We start from the raw sequence: 12,964 nt of genomic DNA on the forward strand, positions 1-12,964 counted from the left end.
AGGTTGCTGACCCCTGGGTTAGGTTGAAGAAAAAAACATAAGTCCATCAAGTACTGCCACAAGGGAAAAACATATCCCAGATATAAAACTCTAAAGACATAGTTAATCCAGAGGAAGGCAAAAGAAAAAAAAAACCCCCGGGTACAATTTGCTGCAACAGGAGAAAATATTCCTGATTCCCTGAGGCGATAGGATGTTCCCTGGATCGGCAGTCAGCGGCTTTAATCCCCATCGGTTCCTCTAAACAGATAGCCAAAGATGGAGAAGGTGGTTACATGGTAAAGTCGGTAATCCCGAGTCACACTCGGGGTCACCTAAAAAAATAATAAAACCCAAAAAGCCCACTTAGTGCATTCCGTTGTCACCCCCCGCCGTCCTGCAGCCGCTCCAGAGACGTCTTCTTTCTTTGATCCCCAGCGATGTCGGTGCGGGTGGAAGGCGCAGCAGGAAATTTAAATAATTTTGTATTGTATTGGATAGGAAAGAAGTGTATTGAGTAGAATACAAAGAAATCTATACAACACAAAGAGGAAAATGAAACCAGTAAAGTGTAAAGATGCAGGAGAGCGGATTATTTGCCTGCACATTCTGATGATTTGGCTTCCCTTCCTGGATGAGTCCATCACACTGCAGCATGGAAATGTCACTGAGCTGACAGCTGGGAACCTGGACGGACCAATCACAGGCGGCTGGCTGACAGAACTTTTGCACTGCGCGCTCCCGCACGGTCGGCCATATACGTCACGTCACGTGACAGCATAGCCACCGGTGATTGGACGATACTCAGTAGAACAGTACTTACAGTAGAGCAGACGGAATATTAGGAGTTGGTGGCTGATTGCAGAAACATCGGAGGTGTCGGGAGACTTACCGCAATCTGTGCTGGAAGGTAGGTACAGCGACGAGTACATAGGCATATTATACATATTATAAATTGGATTTTTATTTACATATTATACATAGGAGTATTATACATATGATACATATGTGTATCATAGGAGTATTATAGGAGTATTATATATATATTAAACATAGGCAAAATATACATATTATACATTGGAGTATTATACATTTTATACATAGGAGTATCATATGAGTATTATATATATTATATATATAAATTATATAGAAGTATTAAATATATTATACATAGGAGTTTTATACATTTTATACATAGGAGTATCATAGGACTATTATACATATTATACATAAGAGTATTATACGTATTATACATCTTTGTATCATAGGAGTATTATATATATTATACATAGAAGTATTATACATATGAGTAAAATGGGGGAGTCTGGTGGTGCATATTGTGGCCCTGTTCATACTTATGGGAACAGCTATACACATATTGGCCCCTAGCAGTCCTTCAGATTATCACTTTGCCTATTGGAATGACCCTGGGCCTTATGAAGTACACTGGGCACACCGAATGCCATTACATGATTGCCATTCACAATTCAGATGTGCTTTTTATTTACAGATGGTTAGCAAAGTGCAAACAGAAGATCTTCCTCTGGGTATCTTGGAGGTTGGATTTTCATATAATACCCACCAAGATGCTGCAGCCACCGATGAAAAATCTGACAATCCTTCTCAGAGTCACATGGAGGATGGACAAGTTAATCAATCCACCGGTGACACTGGAACGATGAGTGGAACTGCACCAGGCAGTGTACCCACCCAAACAGACAGGTACGTTTTCACACCCTTGTGCATGTTTTTTTTTCCATTGATAGACTATTTGAACAATAGGAGAGCACTGCTAAACTTTAATAAGTACCAGTAGTTTACTGAAAAGCATTTACCCTCCAAGGGTCACTAAGTTGCCCCCGGCCTTTTATGCCAGTTATAATTTATAACAACTACTATTGCTAAACTACTTCTCTCTACTGATCCTAATATAGAGCTCAAAACAACGGCCCCTACTACATCACAATATCTCGCGATCAACAAAGCAAGCCCACAGTTATCAAGTAGAATTGGGTTTTGTAAATTAATAACTAGCATTTGTGAATTTATTCTTAAACGTGACTGTTGATCATTTTATTAAATGTTTATTTGTATTGGAATGACCAGAAATGTTTGCATTTATTTTTCTAGCTTAAGTAAACAATTTAAAGACATCATGGACCTTACTAGGGGGTCATTTAGCCAAGTGAAGAAAGCGATGAAAAAAGAAGAAGAGAAAGTCTATGCTATAAAAGTTATACCTCTGCTAAACTAGTAAGTGTTTTGTGTATTCTTACACTGGAATCTGAACATAAAACTTTAAACTAAACTTTTATATATAAAAATAATCTGCTTGGAAGCAAACACTGCAGGATGGTAGTTGGGTCTGATGTTCAGGATAAGAGATCATTTCCTCACAATTCAGTTATGAGACCAAACCCTCCTTTCTATGTAAACCCCTGGTTTTGTCTTTTTTATTAGCTTTAGTTTAAATTGCCCATATAGGTGACCAGGTTTTATATAAACTGAAGGTTTCTGAATTGAGAAAGAACTTGTTTTTTTAAATAGTTGAATTTTATGTTTGTATTGTAATAGGTTATTATGTTTCCTGACAGCTCCATGTCAGCAGCTATGTTCGGGTAGAGCCATTCTGGAAAAATACATTTGTGAAAGTTGCTTCTTAGAGGCCCCCAACTATAAAATGATAAAACAAGTGTTCCAGGAAAGACTTCGAGATATTAGGACACCAGTCTGTCACTAGCGGAGGTGCCCAATTCAGAATGTACGGTTCATGCCCTCCACCTGGCCCAAACTAAGCAAGGACAGGGCTTGTTTGGAATCATCTAAAAGTTTCTTCTCAAAGGAAAATGAAAATGTGAGCTTCAATTTCTCCCCTAGTCCAATCTTTTGTTACGTCTACATATCATGGATTACTATAGAAAAAGATTTTTCTTTTCTTGGAGGAGATCTGCAGCATTATCACAGACAAAAGGAAGCATGGAGCTTGTCAGGAAAAGAATAATATCATATACAGTTAGGTCCATAAATATTCGTACAGAGACAACGTTTTTCTAATTTTGGTTTTGTACATTACCACAATTCATTTTAAATGAAACAATTCAGATGCAGTTGTCCTGCAGACTTTCAGCTTTAATTCAGTGAGTTAAACAAAAAGATTGCATAAATGCGAGGAACTAAATCCTTTATTACACAATCACTTCATTTCAGGGGCTCAAAAGTAATTGGACAAATTAATAAGCTGAAAATAAAATGTTCATTTCTAATACTTGGTTGAAGACCCTTTGCTGGTATGACAGCCTGTAGTCTTGAACTCATGGACATCACCAGACGGGTTTCCTCCTTTGTAATGCTCTGCCAGGCCTTTACTGCAGCGGCTTTCATTGCTGTTTGTTTGTGGGCCTTTCTGTCCGAAGTTTAGTCTCCAACAAGTGAAATGCATGCTCAATTCAGGTGACTGACTTGGCCATTTAGAATATTCCACTTCTTTGCTTTAATAAACTCCTGGGTTGCTTTGGCTGTATGTTTTGTGTCATTGTCCATCTGTATTATGAAACGGCTCCCAATCAATGTGACTGCATTTAGCTGGATTTGAGCAGACAGTATGTCCCTGAACACCTCAGAATTCATTCGGCTGCTTCTGTGTCACATCATGGATAAACACTAGTGTCCCAGTGCCATGGCAGCCATGCACGCCCAAGCCATCACACTGCCTCTGCCATGTCTGAATATTTATGGGTCTAACTGTATAAGTTTACACTTTTCTGTTTTGATATTTTTCATTTATAAGTCTTATTTTCTTTGTAGTAATAAAGAACATCTTCTAAGAGAAGTAAAGGCTTTAGCGCACCTTGAATATAAATTTATCGTGCGCTACTACACTTTTTGGTGGGGCGAGAGCGTGGTCAGTCGCTTAGGTGACAGTGAAGAGGACGATTCCACCTCTGACAGCATGGAAATAAACAGGAATTCATGGTAATTAAGATGTAATAAAAATATATGTATTCTTAGAGCATTTATAAACCTAACATATTAGGATGTGTCTGTACTGTCCTGCCAGCAGCAATGGGCTATATTTATTATAGCTCTCCAAAGCTGGAGAGGATACACTTTCATCAGTGAACCTGGGTGATACAGCAACTCTGGAATGGATCTAGTCCAGGATTGGGAACATTTGCTAACAAAAAGCAGATGACTTAAGAAATTCATTCCAGGTTTGCTGGATCACCCAGCTTCACTGATGAAAGTGTATCTTCCCCAGCCTTGGAGAGCTTTACTAATCAGGCCTAATGTTTCTCCTCTAGGGTGACAACATTTGTTCACTGTACTCTATGGAGAAGCAGCATTGTCACCCTAGCTTTCTCATTTGTTTTGGAATACAAATATCTGCTCTCCTCATCCCCATTACATTAGTAAGATGACTTGTAGGTCACAGAAGATATTTGGAAAGGCTCATGACATTTCAGTTCTGAATACAGACTTTGGATTTCAAGCAGGATCAAAAAGAACTTGTCTGTACTTGCAGATAGTTTTGCAAATAGATTTGGGCTGAAATAAAAAGCAGCAACCACATTTAGGATTAGTGGGCCAAAATGTATTTATTTCTGTGCGCAGGTACACTAACTGTACTCTTCATTCAATGTTTCAAGTAAAAACTTGTGACAAGTACAGGAAAGCTCATCTTACCTGCTCATCCCTTTATTTTATAGAGTGCCATCCCAATGTGTAGTATTCTGCACCCCCAGCATGCAGTGTCCTGGCATTAGGAGACATAAAGGAGAACTCAAAATACAGGAACTGGATACACTAAAATATTTATTTATATATCAGATTAGGTGTTAGGATACCATAGCCAGCATATGTTTAAGTTTATATGCTTTTTAAACAATTTTGTTTTACATCCAGTTATTTATTTATTATTATTATCAGCTTTCAAAGGATTCCCAGAACACTATGAATTCCTTATATATCATACAGTAGTAATATTTCCTTACATATTGTTTCTGAAAATTCAGATCGAGGTGTATGGTGGGAGGTGAAGAAGCCTCTGATTCTGGCTCATTGGGCAGCACAGTTGCTCAGTGGTTAGCACCCTGTCCTTTGCATCGCTGGGTCCCAGGTTAAAACCTCGGCCAGGCCAGTGTCTGCATGGAGTTTGCAGGTTCTCCCCGTGTTTGTGTCATTCGAAAAACATGCAGTTAGGTTAATTGGCTTCCCCCCAGAATTGCCCTAAGACGGTATTAATGACTATGGTAGGGACATTAGATTGTGAGCTCCTATGAGGGACAATTAGTGACATGACTATGGACTTTGTACAGCGATGTGTAATATGTCAGCGCTATATAAATACTGTGTAATAATAATTTACCTCTAAATTTTCCTAGAAAATCTGACGTTGCACTCGCTCTGCATCATCTTTGGTTCCCTGAGGATCATAGCGCTAAGGGGGCATACCTTTGTATTATGTATGGGCTGTTTGTTGGACCCATATGTTAAAACAATTAATAATTTCAAACTTCATGGCACCATGCTTACACCACATATACATTTATTATAATACTTTTTCATTGTCTCTGTATTGTGTATCGCTTTGTGTAAACCTAACCAAAGTGTCTGTGTTTTATAGCGTTTCCGATAAAAAACCTGAATTCAGTCTTTTCATTCAAATGGAGTTTTGTGAGATGGGGTCCCTGAAAAATTGGATACAGAATCGCATGACGGAAACTTCAAAAAGCAGCAACAGGAGACAAAGTCTGCTCCTCTTCAAACAAATTATTTCAGGAGTGAAATATATTCATCGTAAAGGGTTCATTCACAGAGACCTAAAGGTAAATAGATTGTTTGAATTAAAAACTGGGCACTGTATGTCAGTCACTATGTTGGGTCACCCAAATTTCATGACAGGAGTAGAGAACACGGTGCTAATTCAAATAGCTTAAACCTGTTCTACCCCCTCCCCCCATCATCTCCACTACACCCGCAAATTACTCCCCCATCATCTCCACTACACCTGCAATCTACCCCCTATCATCTCCACTACACCTGCAAATTACTCCCCCCATCATCTCCACTACACCTGCAATCTACTTCTCCCATCATCTCCACTACACCTGCAATCTACTCCCCCCATCATCCCCACTACATCTGCAATCTACTCCCCCCATCATCCCCACTACATCTGCAATCTACTCCCCCCATCATTTCCACTACACTTGCAATCTACTCCCCCCATCATCTCCACTACACCTGCAATCTACTCCATCTAATAATCTACCCCCCACCCAATAATCATCTCCACTACACACTCAGGGACACCCATTCCAGCGACAACTGTCAAAGATGGGAGTTCCCCCATAATTATAAATTTAATTTCCAGTTTTGTCTGCAGTGGGGAAAGTCGGGAAAATCTCCTCAACAGAAAGATTCCACTTTGACCTCCAAACAAAGTTCTTGTAATTTATAGGATAGGTTTAGTGGTAATGAACTTTGACCAAAAAATGCATTGCTGTAAATTGAAGTTGTTTTTGTCCTTTTACTTGTTTTGTAGCCGGGAAATATACTTTTAGCAAAAAATATGACGGTGAAAATAGGAGATTTCGGTTGTGTGACCAGAGAAAATGGGGACCAACCACAGATGCGGACTCAAAACGTTGGTACCACCTCCTATAGGGCCCCAGAACAGGTGAATATTTAGCTTCATTATACGCCTCTGAACCTGAAATAAGTGTTCTTGTTTTCTAGACTTTCTGAAATTTACACTTTCACCGAAAAGGCCCCACACTCTGTCCTAGATCACCTCCTCCCTAAATACCTACCTACCTGTGTCTGCTCTCCTTGTTCCACCATGGTTCACCATACTTCCAACAAATCTTATTTGTGCTTACCATGGACATGCCGTAGATAGCCCTAGACTTCATTCTTTGAAATTTAAATCTTTGATGTAGGAGCAGCCAAAACGTTGAACAAATTCAGTAAAACTGTTTCTTGCAAAATTAAGCCAATTTAGACCTTATGGGGTAGAACAGAAAGGGCCCAGTGGTCAAAGGCAATAACTAATTCCGGTGGTTTGGATGGAGGGATTTGCTTCCTCAAGTCAGTAAGCACAGATCCAAACGATGAATGATGCAGGGAAATCCTTGCATTGGAACAGCTCAGGTACAGCTTCTTCACCAGCATTGAGAACACTTGGCAGCAATATAGTGACATCTCCAAATCTCACTGCAAACCTAGTGAAACTAACAGAGGTCGCAGATCCTTAGATGATCCCAGGAGATATACGCCATCTACAGAACAGCATTGCCTAGGCACAGGGGACTGTCTTTCCCCTATCCAAAGGACCTCACCCCTTCTCCCAGCATGCAGCAGGTAATTAGGTTACCATTTGCTGCCTGTTTATCTGACTGTTTAGGACTTCGTCTAGCTGATTGCCCTTGGAATAAGTTGAAGTTGGGGGTACCTGTCTGCTATATCCCCCTCTGTTCTCTGAGCAGTTTGTTGGACCACCATGAACTGAGATGCCTAAGAGGGATCAGAAGGTTCCTGCACATAATATACGGTACTTATGTTTATTATTATAATAATAATATTCATATACATATATTAATAAACCCAAAAGCCTACAGACTCATTGCTGGTCATTGGGGGATGGAACCAATACATAAGCTCTGTACATGCTGTACTATATAAATTACTCACCACAGAGTATTACCTACAGGGGAGGAAACCGAAGATTCTCCAGAATACAGAAATAATGAAAACGCATCCAGGGACTTTCCCTCTGTGAATTGCTGAACATTTTTGATGCTGGTAATCTTCATTTTAATATAAATTCTGTTTTTTCCCAACAGGAGGGAGATCGTTATGGATGTGAAGTAGACATTTTCCCCTTGGGATTAATATTGTTTGAACTTCTTTGGAAGTTTGGTTCAGAGATGGAGAAAAGTAAGGTATGTTTTCATGATTATTAGCCTTGATCTCATCATAATAATTTCCAATTGTATTCATGATGTGGTTATAATTTGTGATAGCATAAGCATTTAAAGCTTAGCCCACCATAATATTTCTGAGTCTGAATGATGATGCAGTCGGCCTCTATTAGGCCTATAATGGGCATCAGTGATACTCCATACTACCCCCAATACACAGAACACGTACGTGGAATGTAAGATATGTGGGAAGGTTTAAAAGCAGCTAATACTGAAATCAATTCTATTCACCTTAAAGAGAGGCGGTCAGAGACTGCAGACATTGTACAGGAGACGGTCAGAGACTGCATAGTACAGGAGACGGTCAGAGACTGCAGATATAGTAGAAGAGATGGTCGGAGACTGCAGACATTGTACAAGAGACGGTTTGAGACTGCAGACATTGTACAGGAGACGGTCAGAGACTGCAGACATTGTACAGGAGACGGTCAGAGACTGCAGACATTGTACAGTATTATTATTAATAATAATAATAAACAAGATTAATATAGTGCCAACATTTACATTAATTAGGGGTAGCAAATGACAGACAGATACAGACAGTGACACAGGAGGAGGAGAGGACCCTTCCAGGAAGAGCTTACAATCTAGGGAAGTATCTCACAATAGGGGGGTATATGGAATGGCGGGAAGTAGTGAGGGGTTTAGGAGATAGAAGAAGACGGGTAGGTGAGGTTGAAGTGTTGGGTTTTGAGTGCTCAATTATATGATCAGAAAGTAGGAGCAAGCAGAATAGGACGAGGAGACCATTCCAGAGAATGGGGGCAGCTGTAGAAAAGTCTTGGAGCCGTGCGTGTGATGAGGTTATGAGTAAGGAAGTCATTAGTAGGTAATTGGAGGAGCGGAGAGAGCAGCTGGGGGAGTATTTATCTATCTGGGTAGAAAGGCGTGTGTATATGTGTGTGTATGTTTTCACGTCCAATACACATTCTAAAATACATTCTTTGAGTGATCATCACACCTATTTTTGTTTTTTCACATAGAAATGGAACAACATCCGCGATGGTGACTTGCCAGCAGAATTCGAAAAAGATTATCCCACTGAGGTACGGACCATTATTATCTCATCGCCTTTTGAAATTCTTTTTATAAATGTATTTATTTTTTTTTTTTCAATTCACTTTGCAGGCATTTCAGATCAAGAAAATGTTGTCACTGGATGCCAATATGAGGCCCTCAGCTAAGAACTTAATGCAGATTTTTTGTGGCAGAAAGTAAAAGGAAACAAAACCACTCAGAGTACCCTGATTCACCTGATTCACCTGATTCACCAACATCAATCCTTGTTCTCTGTAAGCAAACAATCCAGATCAGCTCTATTTCTGTAAAGGATTTGCTGCACTTTACATGCATTGCTTTGTGTCTGCAACTAGCATGACATCATCAGAACAATGTATCAGAACAATGTATATGCAAATGTATCTCATTTTTTATGCTGTCAATCATGATTCTGAGATTAAGTAATTTTGTTAAATGTATATGCATAGCATTATTTATTCGCGGTCCAATGTTCCACAGTTACAATGCTTTGTAACATCAACCAAATCAGACTCAGGCACTTCCTTACCTTCCCTCACCTAATGTAACCTAGTCCCCCAACCAGGTGCTTACTCACCCCTTCCTGTTGGTGGCAGCATTTTTCCGGTGATGCTACCCCAGTACAGTGACTCCCTTCAGTGAACTCCCTGGGCACTTTTAGTTGGGCGCACCACTCGGCACTTTTTTAGAAACCACCCGGCACTTTTTCAGAAACCACCCTGCACTTTTTGAGTGGTTACTATAATGTTGGGTTACAAAATTGGTCCTAAAATTTTCTCACCCAGCTTAAAATAAATCCTGGGGAGAATGCTGCCTTTATAGAGCCTTATGGTGCCATTCTTTTATGGTGCAGACACTGGGTATAAAATCCCTGTTCAAATCTTTAGCTAGGTGGCAAAGTTGTATTTCTTACTGTTAATATTCGTAGGTATAAGCTAATAGTTTGGGAATATTTTCACTTACTTTGTAGGGAAGGATTTGCCTAGGGCCTTAGCCCACAATGGTTTGGTTGGTTGTACAAGATGGATATTATTGGAGTTTTATATTATTAGAATTTTGGGATTTTTAATGTAATTTACATTTTTTTAAAGAAATCTGTACTTGAAGTATCATAGGAGGGTGTTGTGGTTGTTGACATCTTTGTAACATTTTAAAGCTAACCTTTGGCCACAGGTACCCTTCTTTCCTTAGAAAAATGATGAAATGAGCATCAATGGTTTTCTGAGCAGTAATATTGATTGATTTCCAGTACTGAATACCCGGGGGTTCTCAGCACGTTGCCCAATGTGACCCCCTGATGGTATCCTGGATCAAACTAAGACCCAAAGCCGGACTTAGACAATCTCTCCAAGGCTGGACAGGATACTAGGTTTGCTGGATCACCCAGCTTCACTGATCAACGTGTATCTTCCCCAGCCCTTTGGGTCATGATTATTAAACAAAAGGCTGCCCGACAGGTGAGCGCCCCCCTCCTTAGAAGACGTCCAAAGCCTGCAATGGGCTGATTGTGGTTCCGATCCAATTTCCAGTCTGATAAAATTGTAAGCTCTTCGGGGCAGGGTTCTCTACTCCTCACTGTCTGTATCTGTCCGTTATTTGCAACCCCTATGTATTGTACAGCGCTGTATACCATGTTGGCGCTATATAAATCCTGTTTAATAATAATATTGATAAATTATCTAAATTAAAGTGAATCTGTGGGGATTTCGGGGTTTCAGATGTGAACGGATCAGATGTGTCAGTAAATACACAAATTGTGATCATGTTCTATCCTAGATAAACGATCAGAAGGGCAGAATATTGTACATGTGTATGCAATATTTTGTGACCAACCAATCAATCGTATCATTCAGCCTGCTCATATGTATTAATTAACTGATTGTTCCTAATTATTCTTATTTATTTTGGTTAAATTTGAATAACACTTGGTGCTATACTTTGTATATTATCCCGTTATGGGATTAGGGAACTTTACATTCCATATGTGTATTTTTACCCCCGTGACACCAGCTCAGGGTATTTTCTGTGTTTGTTTTTGGGGTTTAGGTACCATTGTTATTTTCTTATATCTGGTGAAGGGTCAGCTATAGGACTTTGGAAAGAGTCTGAACCCCTTTCCTTTAATATAGACAAACTCGGGGTGGGAAACTTCTAAAACATTTATGGGATGCTAGGGAAATTCTTTTTTTGGGTTTTTATGGCAATTATGGAAATGATCATTCTGAAAGAAACAAATTTATTGTTAGTTTTATCTTTCTGGAATGTAAAAAAAGAATCATGTCATTTGCACAGAGAGGCTTTAAGTCTTAACAAATTAGTTTTCAATTCATGAATTGTAATTGTCCAAAATATTTTCATTATGTATAGAAAAAGAGAATTTTATAGCCCCTGCCAAGTCTTTCCTTCGGTTTACAGATGTGTGCGCTGAAGTGCCTTATTGGCTCCTAGTGATGCCCCTCCCATCCTGCTGCTGTGAAAGGGAAGTTGTACAATAATATAAAGTGCATTATTTGCATTATTTGCATTATTTGCAATAAATATAATATAAATAAATCAAATTATTTTTTTATATCTGCTCAGGGTTAACGTTTTAGTAACACAGGCTAAGGATTCCAGCACCCCATAAAGAATTATTATATTCCTAAAGCATTGACAATTTCTTGACTCTAAGCTTATTTAAGATATTATGTTTTGTATTGTATATTCTGGTCTCTATGAACAGACTTTTCTACTTAAGCACTTTTTTTTCTATGTTTTTACTTGATGTCCTTTGTACTTCTGTATGTTTTATATCTATTTTGTATACCTGTTCTTTTTACATGTTGCTTTTTATATTTTATTCTAAATACATCAATTTACAGTTGACAATGGTTTTGTTTATTTATTTTACTATGCCATGCTAAATAAAACATCAGGAGTAAGTGAATTAAACTTATTGAAACAGCAAAGAAATACAAAAAAAGTTCACATTTGCATTTGATTGGGTGACAAAAAAAGCATCGCTGAGCCTACTTCCATTATTTCTGGCTGAACACTAGAGGGCAGCAAACTATCCGAAAAGGAAAACTGCACTATAACTGTTTCCTATGATCCCTTGCATTTTGTATTATGAATGTGTGTGATGTGTTACACAATGAGGTGGCTACAAATGAACACATTGTGAATGGAGCATGAATAGTAGCCACAGGGATTAAGAATATGAAGTTCTCGGTAAAGGATAGAAATTATTTAACTAACTGAACGCATATTTTTAGAATGCCAAGAGGAAAGAATGTATCAGTAACACAATTTAGTGAAAAAAGCTACCACCTGTTTCAGTCAACCTCTTTCATACTCAAACTTGTGCTAAACCTGTATACAATATATAGTAGATGTATTGGGCCTGATTTATTAAAGCTCTCCAAGGCTGGATAGGATACACTTTCATCAGTGAAGCTGGGTGATCCAGCAAACCTGGAATGGATTTGTAGCATCTGCTATTTGCTAGCAAATGTTTTGAATCCTGGACCTGATCCATTCCAGGTTTGCTGGATCACCCAGCTTCACTGATGAAAGTGTATCCTATCCAGCCTTGGAGAGCTTTAATAAATCAGGCCCAATGGAAAATGTCACAAGGCCAATGCAAGTTTTTTTTTTGTGAATTGGTGAAAGGGGCAAAGGGCAAAAAGTATGGCGGGCAAAGGTCTATGTAACACGTCCACTCTGCTCCAGTTTTTGAAGTGACGATCAGACTTCAAAAAACATTTTCAGCAACAAAACCAAGGTAGGAAAACAAAAAAGGCTGCTAAAGAATGGTGGCGGGGAAAGGGAAGGTAAATCTCATTCTATCCTGGCTATAAAAGCCAATACATACCCCTCCCCCCAACACACACAGCCCTATCTCTTATTCACCCTCTGTGTGTTTCCCTTATATACGGGTGATTTGCAATATAACGCCTTATGTGATCTGCACTACCAGTTATGTA

The 12,964-nt window shown here is 39.1% G+C and overlaps 1 protein-coding gene across 1 annotated transcript; it reads left to right on the forward strand.

Moving 5' to 3' along the window:
- The first annotated feature begins 34 nt into the window (after positions 1-34).
- LOC140321677 (interferon-induced, double-stranded RNA-activated protein kinase-like) lies at positions 35-11,860 on the forward strand. Its single transcript, XM_072398453.1, has 9 exons — positions 35-889; positions 1,490-1,701; positions 2,110-2,232; positions 3,784-3,951; positions 5,603-5,804; positions 6,524-6,658; positions 7,824-7,922; positions 8,945-9,007; positions 9,090-11,860. Exons 2-9 carry the CDS (start codon positions 1,490-1,492, stop codon positions 9,177-9,179), a joined length of 1,092 nt encoding a protein of 363 aa, XP_072254554.1. The 5' UTR covers positions 35-889; the 3' UTR covers positions 9,180-11,860.
- Positions 11,861-12,964: the final 1,104 nt, after the last annotated feature.

Source organism: Pyxicephalus adspersus, chromosome 1, assembly GCF_032062135.1.
Source record: "Pyxicephalus adspersus chromosome 1, UCB_Pads_2.0, whole genome shotgun sequence".
NCBI lineage: Eukaryota > Metazoa > Chordata > Amphibia > Anura > Pyxicephalidae > Pyxicephalus > Pyxicephalus adspersus.